This window comes from Cebus imitator, unplaced genomic scaffold, assembly GCF_001604975.1.
Source record: "Cebus imitator isolate Cc_AM_T3 unplaced genomic scaffold, Cebus_imitator-1.0 Scaffold405, whole genome shotgun sequence".
Lineage (NCBI taxonomy): Eukaryota > Metazoa > Chordata > Mammalia > Primates > Cebidae > Cebus > Cebus imitator.
Genome location: NW_016107720.1, coordinates 806,884 through 825,689, shown reverse-complemented (window position 1 = coordinate 825,689; position 18,806 = coordinate 806,884). Strand labels below are relative to the sequence as shown.

Below are 18,806 nucleotides of genomic sequence, written 5' to 3'. Positions count from 1 at the left end.
CCGAAACAGCCGCGCTGGCGACCGTGGAGCTCCTCCACCCGGGAATTTCCTAGTCTGTGGGCAATAAAAACGCGGCGTCCACTCACCCTCTGCGCTTTCACTGCGAGCTGCAATCCTGAGCTGTTCCTAAACAGCCATCTTGGATCCCCCCCAGTACTCAGTAATTTTTAAGAATAGAAAGAAGCTTCAAGGCTGGGCGTCATGCTCACTCCTATAATTTCAGTGCTTTGGCAGGCTGAAGTGAGAGGATCACTTGAGGGCTAAGAGTTTGAGACCAGCCAGAGCAACATAGCAAGATTCTATCTCTGCAAAAAAATAAAAATAAAACATTAGTCTGACATGGTGGCTCATGCCTGTAGTCCTAGCCACTTCAGAGGCTGAGGAAAGAGCCCAGGAGTTTGAGATTGCAGTGAGCTATGATTGTGCACTGCACACCACCCTGGGTGGCAGAATGAGACCCCATCTCTTAAAAAGAAATGTCTTCAAGTAGAAAGTTTTAAACCTGCTGTTATATATTATCTCATCAGATCTTTAAAATAATCCTATGGGTTAGATACTCTTGTTTGTAGCTGAACAAAATATAAGAGATAAATAATTCATTCAGAATTTTAGAGGTAGGGGCCAAGACTTAAAACCAGATTTTTTTTCATATATCATTTATTGACTTTCTGTTATTGCAGGTAAAAATTCAAGTTTTTTTTTTCTCCCCAGCCCCCACTATCCCTCCCCTAGCCCCTCACCCCACAACAGACCCCAGTGTGTGATATTCCCCTCCCTGTGTCCATGTTTTCTCATAACACCAGATTTCTAATATTCCAAAGTTCATATGTGTTATAGTGAATACCTAATTATTCACGTTTTCTTCTTTTTCCACACTCTGATTTATTAGGATTTGAAACAAGCTAATGAGTGAGTCTTTAAGATGAGTGTATTTTTTCGGTATTGTTTGGTGAACTGTTAGCTGCTGTGGGACCCTTCTCCGGCTGTAATGACTCTTTGGTATTCCCTCTACAGAAAGATGTGTTATGGCAATGCTGAGAAGGAGAATCAGGGATGAGAAGACCAACGTTAGGAAGTCTGCGGTGCAGGTGCGAGTTTTCTCTGCACATTTCTTTTTAAGCACTAAAAACTTGGAAATGCAAACGAATATTTTTTAAACTCCTAGGCCATATTCATTACTTAATTTCTTTTCACTGAACGGTTAGTTGACCTTGATCCTGTTATATGTGAATCACAGATGAATTGGAAAATTATTTTTAAGCTTTCCTACAGGGTTTCTGATTTTTTAAGAACCACAAATTTATATACTTTATTTTGTTTGAAATAGGGATTCTTAACCTAGGGACCATAGGTGGATTTTAATAGGTTCATAAAATTGTTTGTAAATATTTGTTTATATCAAATTTGTTTTTCTCTGAGAGAGGCCTTAGCAAATTGCATTCTGAAAAATGGGATGTTATGAGGAGGAAGGTCGAATCCATAACCCCAAAATGTTAAGAACCACAAACTTAAAGGAAATGTTCCTTTGTTAACAGTTTCTGTTTCTGCATTGATGCTATGCAGTCATCACTTTGTGTTGCATATATGCTTTCTAGGTGTTAGTGAGTATTTTGAAACACTGTGATGTCTCAGGCATGAAGGAAGACCTATCGATTCTGTCGGACCGGTGTCGGGACCCTGCAGTGTCTGTCCGGAAGCAGGCCCTCCAGTCTCTTACGGAACTCCTTATGGTGAGAGGCAGGTCATTCTAGATGTAATGCATGGTATTTTACATTAAAAGTAATTCCACGCAATAATTACCTGCTGCTAAATGTTAAGTTGACCTTTAAAACTCTGCCAAGTCCACCGTAGAACTCTACAGCATAAGGGAGGAGGTATCTCTCAATTATGTATGATAGACTGTGCTTCCTATTAAATTTAATTAGGAGTGAATGCTAGAGAATGCCAATTGTTAGCCCTTTCTTCACTTTATTTTTTATTATTTTATTTTATTTTATTTTTGAGACAGAGTCTTTTCTGTTGCTCAGGCTGGAGTGCAGTGGCACAGTCTCGGCTCACTGCAACTTCCACCTCTCAGGATCAAGCAACTCTCATGCCTCAGCCTCCCGAGTAGCTGAGATTATAGGCGTGCACTGCCATGCCTTGCTAATTTTCGTATTTTTAGTAGAGACGGGGTTTCATTATATTTACCAGGCTGGTCTTGAACTCCTGATCTCAGGTGATCTGTCCACCTCTCAAAGAGTTGGGATTACGGGCATGAGCCATCACGCCCGGCCCTTTTCTTCACTTTAAATCTCACACAGAAAAATAAAATTTAAAATTTATTTGGTTAAGCTAGAGACCTAGATTAAATTCAGTCAATTAGGCCATAGATAGATCATATTGCCTGCCAAAAGAGCAGATTCACAGGTGCTATATATCATTTACTTCTGTCAACTCGTTAGCATTTTAGTTGAAGAATTTTAAAAGCTTGTTTCTTTATTTCATGATAGAAGGCATTAAGCAATGCATATTTTGACGTTCTGTCAGCATCTGTTCTAATTGCTCTTTGGGATAAATATTTATTATTAGATCTTGATTTTTAATGACCCAAAAAGTACTGATTTACTGCCACCAGTCAAATAGTGACTTGAATGTATGAGTTTAAAATTTTGGTTTGCTCTGATTTACATTAAGCTGGCTTTGCTTTTGGATATTTTTTTGAATGTTGATTTTTTTTTTCTTTTTGACTCTGTGGTCTCTTTGCAGTTGAGCGTGTGATTATTTTTAACATCTCAAAATGTTGATCATAACTTTTCTGACTTGTTTTTAGACCTTCTCATGTCATAATCTTTTACTCCTAAGGCTCATCCTAGATGTGTGCAGATCCAGAAAGCCTGGCTGCAGGGGGTGGTGCCGGTGGTGATGGACTGCGAGAGCACTGTGCAAGAGAAGGCCCTGGAGTGCCTGGACCAGCTGCTGCTGCAGAACATCCAGCATCACCGTCAGTTTCACAATGGGGACGACAGCCAGGTGCTCGTCTGGGCACTTCTTACCCTCCTCACCACAGAAAGCCAGGAACTGAGGTAGGTTAACTGCATGACCTGTGTTCCCTATAGACTAAGGCTATGAGATTTTGTATTAATAAATTTCTCCTACTGGTCCTTGAAAAATCAGGTCTCTGGATTATTTAGTATATGTAAAGATGCAATATTGGTTTCTTTTTCCTTGGCTTACTTGAAATCTCTTAGATATTTGCATCGACTGTATGTTTGTGACACCTTTCTGGTCACTACCTTTGCTTCTGTCTGACTGCTTTCCAGTTTCAGATTGGTATCTTAATATGTAATAGACAGCACTGATGGAAATACATATTAATATTACTTTTCCCCAGTACTGCTTATCATGAAGGATGACTTCGTAGCTCTGGCAAGTTAAACTATTTCTAACACTGTATTGGATTAGTTGACTACTAACACTACAGGCTTTTTCCCCTTTGATAAACATTTATTGAACATACACTGTGCAGTGAATATTGTATTTAGGAGTTAGGACCTGTGATGGAGGAATCATCCTGCAATAGAAAGAAAGGTATCAAAAAATACCATTCTATGGCCTTGGCAAAAATCACTTCCTCGTTGTGAGCCTTATTTAGCTTTCTGACTGGTAAGAGCAGGATTTGTACAATGGCTGTTGTACTCCAGGATCTCTCATGCCTCTTTTGGTAGTACAACTTTATGCCTGAAAAATGTATTCCTTCGATAAAGGTTTTCTCAGTGTAGGTTGAGCATCTGTAATCCAAAATCCAAACATACTCTGGAATCTGAAACTTTTTAAATGTCAGCATGATGCCACAAGTGGAAAATCTCACACCTGACGTCACGAGATGGGTTGCAGTCAAAATGCAGGCTCAAAGGCCAGGTACGGTGGCTCACGCCTGTAATCCCAGCACTTTGGGAGGCCGAGGTGGGGCGGATCACGAGGTCAGGAAGTCAAGACATCCTGGCCAACATGGTGAAACTCTGTCTCTACTAAAAATACAAAAATTATATGGATGTGGGGGTGCTTGCCTGTAGTCTTAGCTACTCGGGAGGCGGAGGCAGGAGAATCGCTTGAACTCAGGAGGCGGTGGTTACAGTGAGCCAAGATCGCACCACTACACTCTAGCCTGGCAACAGAGTTAGAATCTGTATCAAAAAAAAAAAAAATTCAGTTTACAATATACAGTCTGTTCAGCCTCCTCAAGCGAAAAATAAAATTACCTTCAGGCTGTGCATCTAAGGTATACATGAGACTTTGGTCCCATCCACATGATACCTCAATAAATATATGCAAATATTCCAAAATCCAAAACACCTCTGGTCTAGGCATTTCAGATAAATGATACCCAACCTGTCCCCACTCTATGCTTTGCTGAGATTTCTAGAAGGGAGAGATTTAGCCAATAATAGAGTCCACTGCTTTTTCACTTTTCTTAGAGATACCTCCTTATACACCCTCAATATATTAATACATGGTAATGTGATGAACGGTAGTAGTCATTCTTTGCAAAAAAGCAGGAGAGGCCTTCCACAGCTCCTGAGAAGCTGGTGGGAGGTGTTAAAATTTACTTTCCTTTTATAAAAACTTGTATTGAAGTATAGCATGTCTAGAAAAGTACGCAGACCATAAGGTCATTAGGTATCACAAAGAAAGTATACCTGTGTAACTACCATGCAGGTCAAGAATTAGAGCACTGCCAGGCCCAAGAAGCACAACCATGCCCTCTTTTCTTGAATTTTTTATAAATAAATTATTTGGTATATATGCTCTTGTGTGTATGGCTCCTTTCATTCAGTGTAATTATGATCCATCGTGTTACCGTGTGGGTAGCTGTAGCTCATTGATTTTCATTGCTGTACACACACAAACATAGATATGTATTTATTACTAAACCACTATTTATTGATTCTACCAATGATAGATAATGAGTTGTATCCAATTTTTGACTATTATGTCTAACGCTGCAATGAATATATCTATACATCTCTTTTGGCTCACATGTGCACGCACAAATGTTTTAATTCACCTTTAGGTATTGCTAGATGGTTTTCCACTGCAGTTGTAGCAGTTTACATTTACAACAGCATTATATGAGAGTTCCAGTTGTTCCGTATCTTAGCTAGAATTTTATATTACTTTTTCTTTCTAACTGTTTTGGTGAATCAATAGTGCTATTTCATTGTGACTTTAATTTGCAGTACCACGTTGACTAATGAGACTGAGGCTTTTTAATACGTAGATTAGCATTTGAATACTCACATTGTAAATTACCTGTTTGGATCCCTTGTCCTGAATTTATTAGGGTTGTCACTGTCTTGTTGATCTGCAAGTGTTGGTTCCATATCATGTGTGCAGGCCATTGCTCTGCGGACTGCCAATGCTACTTCTTACCCTGGTTTGCCTTTTTACTCTCCTAATGATAATGTTGTCTTTTGGTAAATTCACTTTGACCGTGGTTTTCTTAATGATTAATGTATCTTTTAAGAAATCTTTTCCTGTGCATTATAGGATGTTTAGCCAAAAAAAAAAGAAAAAGAAATCTTTTCCTACCACAGGGTTGTATAGGCATGCTCCTATGTAATCTAGAAACTTGCGTGGTGTTTTTCTTTTCACTGTTAGATCTTCCACTTATCCACCATTGATTTTTGTGTACCCTATTAGGGAAGGATCAAGTTTGATGTTTTTCTAAATAGATATCCAGTTAATGTAGAAATATTAATTGAAAAGATATGCTTTATTCACTGCTTTGCAGTACCATCTTTAGGAAAAATCAGGAGTTTGTGATTCTGTTTCAGAATTGTCTGGTCTTTTACTCCACTAGCATATGTGCTCTCCCTGTGTCAGTAACACCCTGATTAATTGTGTTGGGAAGCAAGTCTCATGTTCCTCTCCTCTTGCCCCTGTGCAGTTCTTCAGTGTTACCTTATTTATGCTTGGCCTTTGTTATTTGTATGTAACCCACTGTGGAATCCATTCATTGAGTTATTATTGTTGTATTTTTCATTTCTAAACTTTTTATTTTCTTCATTAGTTTCTAGACCTTTGCTGAAATTATTATTTTTTTTTGTCGTTTGTTTTCTTGAACCTATTAAGCGTAGTTTCATGTCTGTATATCTGGTAAGTCCTCAGGACCAGTGAGTCACTTTCTCTTTATTTATTTTATTTCTCTTTATTATTATAATGTTGTCTTGTCTCTTCATATGCCATTGCATGCCAAAAATTGGGGAGATGGTTTCACGTTCTGGGTAATGTCTACTAGAGAGTGTTTATATCTGTATCTGGCAGGTAGTTAGGTTAAGGGCAGTTCTACATCAGATCACTGTAATCCAGCCGAGGACAGGGAAAATATGGACAAGGGCAACAATGATTGTGTAGATACTCATGCCCTTAGAGCATAACCCCCAAGGCCACTGTGGGGTATTTACCAGGCATGCTCTTCCAGCAGGCCCTGAGCGTCACTGTTTCTCCTTTTTGCCCCATGAATATATCTCAATCTCTGTTTATCATTGTGTCTGCCCAAATTGGCCACTTGAAGACAAGTGGCCCAGAACTCATGTCTTGTACATTTTCTGAAATGACTGCTGACTTCTGGTTGATTTCATGGAAACTCTTCTTATTTTCTAGTGTTGCTTAAAATTTTGTCTTATTTTTGGTATTTGTTTATTTCACAGGGCTTTAAGGAGACACTAAAACAAAGAAACATGGGCTCACTTTGACACCTGGAGTCAGGTTGTTATGAAACTGCTTAAGGAGATTATAAAATGAATAAGAAAAAATGCAAGTGTGCATTGAAGGCTTTAGCAGAGGAAGATAGCCATGTCAACAAGACTTAAAACGTATAAAGAGGTAGAGAAACAACTATGAGAAAATGATTCAAATGGAAACAGGGAGTGAGGATTTCAAGCGAAACGAGTAGTCAACAAATGTGTCAAAAACATTTCAAACAAAACTTGTTTACGTAATTCCCAATCAAGTTAGAATCTTAGACCCAACCAGATTATTCAACAGATAGGGTAAAATAAAGCCATATTGAGACTAAGAAAACTGAGGGTTTTTATTGCCACTACCTCTCCGCTAAAGGGCCGTCTGTGAAGGATGTACCACAGGCCAAGGCTCTAATACCAGCACTCTGACAGGCTGCTTAAGGCCAGGAGTTTGAGATCATTCCTGGCAATGTGGTGAGACCTTGTCTCTACAAAAAAAAGAAAAAAAAGCCAGTTGTGGTATTTTTCAAGGAGGATCGCTTGACCCCAGAAGGTGGAGGCTACAGTGAGCCGTGATCACACCTCTGTACTCCAGCCTGGGTGACAGAGCAAGACCTCATCTCAAAAAATTAAAGGAAATACTTCAGAAGGTTGGAAACTGAATTCAGAAGGGAAGAATGGAATATAAAAAGGAAAGGTTGCTAAGAAATTGGTAAACACATAGATAAATCTAAATTAAACATAGCCATTAAAAATCAGTCACAACAATGACAATCTGGATGACGGAAAGCAAGGTGGAGCTGAAATATAAAAAGTATGTAGGATGAGCTAGAGGGTGCGTTTACTTGCATTTCTGGCATTGGATAGGAGGAGACTAGAGATGCTGATTGGCATTAGACTCGAGTCAGTTGCAGGCAGCCAGGGATAGTGGTATGTAACTTCAGAGCCAGTAGAGCAGAAGTAACACTGAAGAAAGCTCAGTGCGAGAAAAGACAGAACAGAAGTGAGCTTAAAAAATGGGAAGGAAATAAAAAGCATAGTAAATCAAAATCATAAAGAGGCAAATTAATCCAAACAGATGAGTAATCTCAATAAATGTCAGTGACTTACATTTAACAGTTAACGGACAAAACCTTTGGATATAAAAATCAAAATCCAACTGCATGTTGTTTATAAGAGCCACATCTAAAATAAAATGATCAGAAATACTGAAAGTAAGAAAAAGATTACTAGGAAAGCAATGCAGAAAGAAGGCTGTATTAATTTAGAGGGAAATAGAATTTAAAGGAAAGTGTCATCAGTTGTAAAGAAAGTTACTTATAAGGATAAAGGAATTATACCAGGAAGAGGTATAAGTCCCCAAATGATATATATAAAACCCCATGCCCATCAGAAGCACACATTTCTAAGCGTAAGTGAACCATTTATAAAAATTGATTATGTACTACTTCATAGCGCCAGTCAAATACCAGCAAGTCTGTATTAATAGGATAATGTTCTCTGAGCATTATATGATATCTAGTAGAGGAAAACCTCAAAAACAGCATCTGAAGAGTTAAAAAAAGATACTTCTAAATAACTGCAAGGTCAAAGACTAGTGAATTGGGGGGCCGGGCGCGGTGGCTCAAGCCTGTAATCCCAGCACTTTGGGAGGCCGAGGCGGGTGGATCACGAGGTCAAGAGATCAAGACCATCCTGGTCAACATGGTGAAACCCCGTCTCTACTAAAAATACAAAAATTAGCTGGGCATGGTGGCGCGTGCCTGTAATCCCAGCTACTCAGGAGGCTGAGGCAGGAGAATTGCCTGAACCCAGGAGGCGGAGGTTGCGGTGAGCCGAGATCGCGCCATTGCACTCCAGCCTGGGCAACAAGAGCGAAACTCCGTCTCAAAAAAAAAAAAAAAAAGACTAGTGAATTGGAAGATTTTGGAGTTGAATACATGCCAAAACTTGTAGAGTGCATTTAATGGAGTACTTAGAAGGAAATGCGTGTTAGAAAACGAAAAGGACTGAAAACAGCTAACCTAAAGGATCAGTTTAAGAAGTTAGAAAAAGTCATTGAAGAAACTTGAGGAAAAGAGATGCTAAAATTAAGACTAGAAATTTAAAAACTGAGAAAGAAAAACCAAGTCTTCAGAAGCCTAATGGAAAAGCTAAACTTCTGCCGAGATATGATAAGAAAAAGGTACAAATAATGATGAAATGGTTGGTAGAAATACAAACATCTTGTTCAGTATACATTCAAAAACAGATTGTTCAGAATGGATTAGTATTTTTTTAAAGGGCATGGTTCTATATAGGTATTTTTTTAGTCTAAAGTTTTAATTGATAGAGCTCCTATTAATTTGCTAGGGCCACCATAACAAAATACCACAGACTAGGTGGCTTAAACAACAGAAATTTATTTTCTCACAGTTGCGGAGGGTAGAAATTTGAGATCAAGGTGCCAGGAGAGTTGATTTCTCCTGAGGCCTCTCTCCTTGGCCTGTTGACTGCCATGCCACCTTCTTAAGATGTGGAGAACACATGTCAGGTGGGTTGGTGACAGGGAGTGCTGGAGATGGAAGCCCAGCTTTGACTTGGAATGCTTTATCACATCTCAGTTGGGAGCTCTTGGTAATGCATGAGGTCACCCAGAGTTAGGTTGGAGATAAGAGGGCTGAGAATAGAGCTTTTCAAATCAGCAATTAGTTATTGGAAGACAGGAATTAGTTAAAAGAGACCCAACTGGTGGACCAGAGTCTCAGGATAAAAGTAGTCAGTAACCCCTGATGGAGGCCATGGAGATGGGCCTGAAGATGGCCCTTGGATTTGATACTAAGATAGAGGTTAGTATATTGTAAGTTCAGAGAATTTTTCCCCATTCTGTTGACTACATATAATAAACATCACTTAATACTTCATATAATTATTTTTAAATGAATTTAAAAATATTTGTTCATTGCTTATATCTTGTGGTATTGGGACATAAATCAGACATAAGTCATGTTGTAAGCTAACGACAGTAAGACTGGACATCTGTGGATGGATTTTTAATCAATAGCTGATATATTAACAAAACTTCATTTATATGCATATGCTTATTATGGTATATAGATGTGTTTGTTTATTTATAGTTGCCTTGTTCTGTATGCTTTGAGAATTTCCGTTTGAAAAAAAATTGAGGCCGGCCGTGGTGGCTCATGCTTGTAATTTTAGCACTTTGGGAGGCTGAGGAGGGTAGATCACGAGGTCAGGAGATAGAGACCAACCTGGCAATGGTGAAACCCTGTCTCTACTAAAAATACAAAAATTTATCTGGGCATGGTGGCGTGCACCTGTAGTCCCAGGTACTTGGGAGGCTAACGCAGGGGAATTGCTTGAACCTGGGAGACAGAGGTTTCAGTGAGCTGAGATTGCACCACTGCACTGCAGCCTGGTAACAGATTAAGATTTCATTTTAAAAAAAAAAAAAAAAAAATCGAATGAGGAAGTCTTGATGTTTGGGTGTGTGTATGTATGCGTATGTGTTTTCCCAGAGGTCTAAGAAAAATTAATCAGGGGAAGAAGTGCATTTTTCTCTTCATTTAAATATATAATATGGCATCATCTCATGAGTCATTCAGTGCCATGGGAAGAGGGAAAATAAGAGATGCTTTTAAAACAACAGTGATGGCCGGGCATGGTGACTCTTGCCTATAATTGTACTACTTTGGAAGGCCAAGGCAGGAGGATTGCTTGAGTCCAAGAGTTCAAGACCAGCCTAGGCAACATAGTGAGACCCTGTCTCTACGAAAAAAGAAAAGAAAAGAAAAATCAGCCAGGTGTGGTGAGCATGTCTGTAGTCTCAGCTACTCTGGAAGCTGAGAGAGGAGGCTTGATTGAACCCAGCAGGTGGAGGCTACAGAGAGCTGTGACTATACCACTACAATCCAGCCTGGGTGACAGAGTGAGACCCTGACTCAAAAACTAAAAAAAATAAAGCAACACTGATATAACACAAACACTTTAGTACATCAGAAGCATTGTTTTTTATTTTGAAAAGTTTTGCAATATCCATTTCTGAGTGGTATTAACTTGTTGCATATTTCAGCTTATTTAATATCACCATATTTGTGAGGTTGTCATTTACAATCCTTCCATTGACACAAAAGGACAGTGTTCCTAATTTTGTCACTATAACTGTGTAAACTCTGGATGTGTCTGTAACTGACCCCATGCAGTTGCGTAGACACTTTGGAGGGGAGGAGGATAAGAAGAGTCTCAAATGAATTGTGAAATTTTATTCTTTGGTTGAAGAATATTTTATGAGGGGAAAAATGAATATAACTGATTACAGAATAATAAAAATTTAAACGGTATCTAGTTTGGTATCAGACATGCCACTAATTAGGAACGTCTGTGTGAAAGTTTCATGCGCCACAGGAGTCCTGGAGCCGCAGAAGTTGATACGTTTTCAGTGAGGCACTGATTGAATAGTTTTGTATATTTACAGTTGCAATTCTGCTTTTCTATCTTTTCTTTCCAGCCGATACTTAAATAAGGCCTTTCATATCTGGTCCAAGAGAGGAAAGTTCTCACCCACTTTTACAAACAATATAATATCTCACACTGGCATGGAACATTCAGCACCTGCCTGGATGCTGCTCTCCAAGGTTGCTGGCTCCTCACCCAGCCTGGACTACAGCAGAATAATACAGTCCTGGGAGAAAATCAGGAGGTTTGTATCTTCTAATGTAACCACTGATGGACACAAGAGCTTTAGAGACAAAGCCCATGGCTTAAGGAATTGGGCTTTTTCACAGCTATTCATATACAGAGACCTTCTTTTTAAAACGTGGTGTAAAAACAAGCATGAAAACTGAATCACGTTTAGCCCATTTCTCCTTCGTCCAGGCACATTAAGTGCCTTGTTGTTCCCATAGCTTGACTCCTAAGCCATGCTACCTACCCTACTTCCTCCAGTGTTAATAATCCAGAAGAAAGGCCTTCGTTGGCAGCAGTGTCTAACTTGCTTTTCCCTTGGTATTTCTCCTGCCCTTTGTCTAGTCAGCAGAATCCCAATTCAAACACCTTAGGACATATTCTTTGTGTGATTGGGCATATTGCAAAGCATCTTCCTAAGAGCATCCGGGACAAAGTGACTGGTGAGTGTCTGCTGGAGAAGCTTTCTTGAAAATGCATTGCTGTTCATTTCAGATACATATCTACATATATATGTGTGTGTTATATATATGTGTGTATACACACGCATTATATATATATACACATATTATGTATTATACACACATATAAATACATATGTACATATATAAAAATATATTTTTATATATGTGTATATATATACACGTGTATATATAAATATATATATACATATGTATATATAAATATATATACATATAAATATACATTTATATATTTATATATACACACACACATATATATATATTTATATTTTAAGCAGTTGAACTTCAGGGGTTTTGACTTCCTTCATAGATGCTGTCAGGTGTAAGCTGAATGCATTTCAGTGGCCTCTAGAGGTGATCAGTGCGGCTGTGGACGCTTTGCAGAGGCTTTGTAGCGCATCTGCAGAGACACCAGCAGAGGAGCAGGTACGGCCAGACTTTCCCTGATCTGTTTCTGACTTATTTGTGCTTAGGCATGTTACTGGATGTGTTTTGAAGTTTGAGGAGTGTTTGCTATAAATAAGAGGACCGGTAAGGATGTCCCAGCAGCTATTGCCGCAACAAGGCAAGGTTTACATAACTAGCAGTTGACATTCCCCAAGATTTGGCTGCTGGAGACATGGCTCCCTTAGATGGTCACCACCTTGATTGCAGGTACAAGTGTCTTTCGTGAAGGCAGGCCTGTTGATTGTCTTTCATTTCCTGGTGAGAATTCTGCAGGGTTATCTACTTCCGTGGTCATTCCAAGAACATTTATAGTCAATTTTCCACTTAAGCAGGAAGTTCCCTCCAGACAATTTTTCTGACCTTTTGATAAGTCATAATCTTGGACATGCCTGTCCTGTTACACTACTCAACTATCTCTTGGTATCATGTCCCCAAAGTTGCCTACAGCCCACAGCTAATGTTTTTATATATGCAGAAGCAGAAATCCAAATCAGTGATATATGAGGCAGAGAATTACTTTGACTCCTTAAAAGGTGTGCCTATCAGTATCTTAAGAAATCATTTTATTACCATGTATTTATTCTGTTTTTGTCATGAGATACACTGTTACTACTCATCATAATGAAAAAAGTTAGAGCTGGGGTTATTAATGACTGTAGAAACTAAAAATTAAATAATTGCTGGAATATATTTAAGTTTTTCAAAATTAAAAAAAAAAAGATGGTTTCAGCTGATCTCCCCAACTACGTTCCTATGCCTCCTTTTCTTGACCAAGTTCATTAGAGAAGGTCCCTCCTTAATATGTTACATTTTCTACTTCTAACAGATGAATTAAAACAACGATTGTAACTTTTTTGCTTGAGACTTAAGACTGTTGACCTATTTCTTATGAAATGGTGTCTGGTGTTTTTCTGGTTATCTGTCTTTAAGCCCTTTTATTGGTGAAAGGGATACTTGCATTACGTGATTTTTCTAACCCTTTATCTCAAGACCCATGAAATTATATTAAAAACTTTTATTTTTATTTTTGAGATGGAGTCTTGCTCTGTTGCCCAGGCTGGAGTACAGTGGGGCAATCTCAGTTCACTGTAACCTCTGCCTCCCAGTTTCGAGCAATTCTTGTGCCTCAGCCTCCTGAGTAGCTGGGATTATAGGCACATGCCATCACGCCCAGCTAATTTTTGTATATTTAGTAGAGACAGGTTTTCACCATGTTGGCCAGACTGGTCTCAAACTCCTGATCTCAAGTGATCTGCCCAGTTCAGCCTCCCAACGTGCTGGGATTACAGGCTTGGTAAGACTAAGGAAAGAGTGATCAGGGAGGAATTTCCATAACAGACTTTGAAACTGCAAGCCTGCCAGGCTCAATGGTACACAACTTAGTATTGGCAGAGCTGGGACTAGAACTAAGGCCTCTGACGTTTTCCTAATTTTCTTTTCACCAGCACTGGGTGGAAAAAGAATCATGTGTACAGTGTGCAGTCAGGGCCTAGGAAGTCATCCGCCACTTGCTGCTGGCCAGGGCCATTAGGACGGTGGTTGCATTGTCATGAGAGCCTGTGAGGAAGGCAAGGAGCTATCTTCACGTTAGACACTGAGAGCTGGAAACGGGTGAGGCTTACTACTACATTAGCAAAAACCACCACTGTTTTAATCTGTGGTCTTTGGGCATTTTTGTTATCTGTTTTGTGGCTGTCATTAAAAAATTGATGAGATCTTGGACTGTATTAGTAAAAATAGTGTCTAGGATAAGAGGAGCAGTGGTCTTGTTCTTCGTCCTGGCTAAATCCAAGTTGACACATTCTATAATTCACTATCAGTGACAAATTTACAAAGAAATGTTGATGAAATTGAATGTAACTAGAGGAGAGCAGTTAAATAAGGGCATCACAAAGCAAGTTATATAAGGAACTGCAGAAGGGCCTGGAGTCTTTAGCATGGAGAAGGGAAGCGTTGGGGAGTGTAGGTTGCCTAGCTTAATTCAGATTTATGAAGGACTTTTCAAATAAAAGAATTGGATTCATTTGGTATCCCCAGACAACCCATCTGGACCAATGAATGGAAATTATAAGTTTTGGCAAACTGAAGAAAAAACTTACTGAGGTCTGCCTAAAGTGGAGGGGCTTGTCCCAGAGCATGTCCCTTGTTATTGGAGGTGTTCAGGAGAAGCTGCACAAGAACTTGGAACACGATGCCGTGTGGAGAGAATGCCAGGATTGGGTGGCCTTGCCGGCTTTCCCAGATTCTGTGATATTGAAACTTACTAGTCATACTACCCAGGTTCTGTCCTCGTCGAGATCAAGCATAAGGATTGCAGAAACTCTTTGGGCCAATGTTGTGGTCCAGGTTGTGCAATCTACCAAAAATTTAAGTGCAATAATTCTTTTAAAAGTAATAAAGGCAATAGTTTCAAGACACATTAGGGCAAGTCAGACTAAAAACATTGCTCATAGTGATGACTTGCCAGGCTGTGGTACTGCTAGGCACTGGATGATGGTTAATACAGGTCCCTTCCTAAGGCACTGCAGAGGAGAAGGGGAGGTGTATGTACATCAGCAGATGATTTCAACATAACGTAATGATTCCTAAAATAAAAGTCAGCATCAGGCAACATGGATGCAATGGGTGGAAGCACTTAGCTCAACCTAATTATTCTGGAGTGGCTTCCTACAGAAAATGAGGTCCTAGCATTCTAGAACATGACTGGGAGCTCTCTCGTTCCTTTGGCGTAGAGGAACAGTCCGATATGCACTAGAGGTGACCCCTTGAAGTTACTGTCATCAGTAAGAGACACAGAAACCTTGTCCTTAACAAATAAATTTCAGAAGAATAGCAACTCTTTTTATGTCTTTAAAAACATGTTTATCACATGTAGTTAATTCATCACCTGCATATACTGGCAAAACTACAGCTTATTTCTCTATTTTTGGAGGAGCACTACTGTTACAGATCTCTGATAAATTACTGCACGAGGTCTTTGTAAATATTTGGCCTTTTGCTCTTATAGGGCAAATGTAGAAAGAAAGATGATATATACACCATTCTTTATAAACTTCACTTAGCCAGTACTCATGGCTAGATTGCTCAATGCATGTCATTGTGGTTTTGGACAAACTGGGAAAGAGGAAAGAGAGAAAGTACCCCTACGGCCTATCCATTTGAAGATCAGAGAGTTCCTTCTGAGAATATGTCGTTTCATGGGCAGTCTGGGAGATGTGCGGGGCCCTTCAAAGATAAATTTGACTTGCCATAGGAATTGCTGAAGCAGGTGTGTGGGGAAGTACTCTCCACCTGTGAGCACCGCCTCTCCAACATCGTTCTGAAGGAGGATGGAACAGGGAATATTGACGAAGACCTGTTGGTAAGCAACTGCTTTTCCTAACCTTCTTTCCTCTTCCATTTTATCAGTGAGGTTTTATTAAAGATGACTTTGTAATGTGCACTTTAAATGCTATTTTAAAAAGTGCTGTCTTAGCCTAGAGCTTATTCTCTCTTTTTAGAAGATACTTTTAAATTGATAACCTATTAATTTTTTTCTTACATGCTTGTTATCGGGGGTTGAGGGGTACTCAGTGGTATACACTTCATTCAGTTAAATCTTATGAGAAGCCTGATACCAGTAGGGAAAACACAATATGTGTTGTAAGGTTGATATAGTCAAGCTTAGAAATAATAAGGTAAGAAATAATAATGTGAGTATACTCTTGGTTAGTGTGTTTGCTCTTGTAAAAATTTAACATGTCTTCTGGGCTATTTGAACATCAGACAATAGAACTGGGGAGTAGTGCTGAGTATTGCAAAGTAATGACGGCAATAAAATGAGATATTTGAAATTCAAAACACAGATGACCTTGGAGCCCCAGGATTGTTTTCCATGGCACCCCTGCTTTAGAAACTGTAAACAACACAAGAAATTCCTTTAAGCGAGGACAGGACAGTTAGCTGATTTCAGTGGCGGAGTAGGGACAAAATGTATGGCAGTAATTCTGGTTCCAACATCTGACTCGTCCACCCAAGGAAATAATGAGCTGCTTTTTGATGCCCTTCAGTACAGGTCATCATTTAACCAAAACTGGCCATTTACATTAGGAGAGCACATGTTTTCTGTGTTCAGTTTCTACTTGCAGCCTAGCTCTCCTAATTCCCAGTGATCACAGACCAAGTTTAGATTTGTTAAAAGAAAGACCACGGTGCCTGAGTCACTACTGTGCACGTACTCAGTAATAAAAAGCCTCACTAGGGGAACCTGGACACTTTAGGTAAGAGGGCCAGGGAGTGTAGCACAGGCTTGGCCCATGGTTTCTAGAGGGTCTTGCTCTTCTCATTTCTGCCCACACTAAGACAAATGCTTATTATGATCTGTGAGTCCTGTCCCTACCCACACCCTCAGATATTTTCCAGCTGTTAACTGGTATCATCAAAATCTACTCTTCAGTCAAAATGTATATGGAGAGGTTGTACCATATATACATAGTTCCATTGATGCTTCTTTAAATAGAATTTAATTTTTTTCTTTGATGAAGAGATATAGTATTTCAAGATTCTTTTAAACTCATGTGCTTTGTATTAGCTTTCTTACCGTAGAATAAGCTTTTATTTGACATTTTACTATTCAGTATCATCCCTCCTTTTGGGGTGTAAATAAAGAAACAACTGTACTACTTAGTTGTTAAAGTGAATGTTATTCATAAACAGCGTGGCAGTTGCCAGTGGGTTTTGGATAGGGTCTACATAGTAAAATAATTCGGAAGGCAACTTGAAAATGGTTACAAAATGTAAAATAGCTTTAAACACTCTTTACCTTGGGTTTTACTTCTGAGGAAAGAGACCGGTAATTAAGGATACACAGGTGTGCACCAGACCTAAGAGAAACATTTGAAAAGCGAAACAGCAGCTGTCAGTGTTCATTAATAGTGGGATAGTGAAGTAAGTTATGATGACAGTCCTAGTTTTAAAATGGCATACTTACATAGTCATTAAACATATGTGTCATAGATATTGGCATGAAAGAGTGCCTAATATTCAAAGTAGTCACTGCAGACTTCAAAATGCTATGATTGATAAGTGTATAAGAAAAGTAAACACAAAGCCATGTGACTATAGAAGTTATACACAAAAACAGTAATGATGTGTCTGGGTGGTGGGATTATAGGTAGATGATTCTGTATCCCGGTTTACCCAAGATAACCCTGGTGTACACCTGTTATCACAACGCAATTACTGAGAGCACCCCCTTTTACTTGCAGATTTGTCTAGATTGAGGTGATAAAATTATACGGTTGCCCTAATTTTGGATGAGTTTCATTGCATAGTGACTAAGTTTTTACAATAGCCATGTATTTTTATGAAACAAAAAATATTAAAATTGTTTTAAATTTGGGGGATAAAGAAAATATTGGCATGTCCTCGATGTAGCTAGAGCTCACTTTTCTTTTACCTTATTTTTACTGTAAAACCAATTCTCTTTGTAGGTGAAGTACATTTTTACCTTAGGGGATATAGCCCAGCTGTGTCCAGCCAGGGTGGAGAAGCGCATCTTCCTTCTGATTCAGTCTGTCCTGGCTTCACCTGCTGATGCTGACCATTGTAAGGCATTTGAAATCATACCCAGCACCATGCATGCCGTTTGAAGGTTCTGTCAGTAATCCTTTCTCCCTTCCCTGCAGTACCATCATCTCAAGGCAGCAATGATGCCCCAGCCTCTCAGCCACCCTCCCAGGTCAGAGGTTCTGTCATGCCCTCCGTGATTAGAGCACATGCCATTATTACCTTAGGTAAGAAAAACGTTGGAGAATGGGGCTTGGCATCAAGTTCTGGGTGTAGCTGTTGTCTTAAGTAAGTTCAGCCATGAATGTGTCAGGGGTTGCCAAGCCTGTCTGTGTCTGCCCTCGGCCTGTGTGGTTCCTAGAGGCGGCTCTGATGTGAGCGCTGAGCTCTGCATAACCATGTGGTCATGACAGCCCTCGGGCCTGTAACTCCCCAAGACGGTAAGACTCAGGTACTCTCTTGAGAGTCTAGAGGAAGCCTTTGCTTTTTAGTAGGATTATGTTAATTTATTACAATTATACCTGTTTCTGTAATTATTTTCAATGCTTTCACTTGACTTTAATATTCCTGTAATTTTTAATACTCATAATGCAGCACCATGAAGTCTGTTCATCCAGGCACTGCACTGAGTTCTGGAAATGAAGAAATAAATTTGAAGTTCAAACCGTAAAAGGAAGTGGTTTATTTAATACTTTCCAGAACTGGGTAGATATTTCTCCATGAAATATCTATTTTTAATCTTGAAAACACTGACCTCTGTGCTGGAAGTCGATTTTTTTTTCTTCAGTGTGAGTGTATATTTCATGCTACATACGAGTTATTAATTTTTTTTGTAATACTAGTAATTTTTCAAATACCCAAGAATTGCAAAACATTTCCCAGGCACAAAAGAAACATACAAACAGAACTCAGCAGCCTTTCC

The 18,806-nt window shown here is 39.2% G+C and overlaps 1 protein-coding gene across 1 annotated transcript in view; it reads left to right on the top strand.

The window, feature by feature from the left end:
- NCAPD3 (non-SMC condensin II complex subunit D3) overlaps positions 1–18,806 on the top strand; it is a 77,915-nt gene that overhangs the window by 37,072 nt on the left and 22,037 nt on the right. The window contains exons 15-23 of the mRNA XM_037731552.1: positions 1,015–1,088; positions 1,596–1,730; positions 2,845–3,065; positions 11,233–11,424; positions 11,754–11,851; positions 12,201–12,316; positions 15,591–15,698; positions 17,809–17,923; positions 18,004–18,111. Of these exons, the coding sequence (XP_037587480.1) occupies positions 1,015–1,088; positions 1,596–1,730; positions 2,845–3,065; positions 11,233–11,424; positions 11,754–11,851; positions 12,201–12,316; positions 15,591–15,698; positions 17,809–17,923; positions 18,004–18,111 (1,167 nt within the window). The remainder of the gene's footprint in view (positions 1–1,014; positions 1,089–1,595; positions 1,731–2,844; positions 3,066–11,232; positions 11,425–11,753; positions 11,852–12,200; positions 12,317–15,590; positions 15,699–17,808; positions 17,924–18,003; positions 18,112–18,806) is intronic.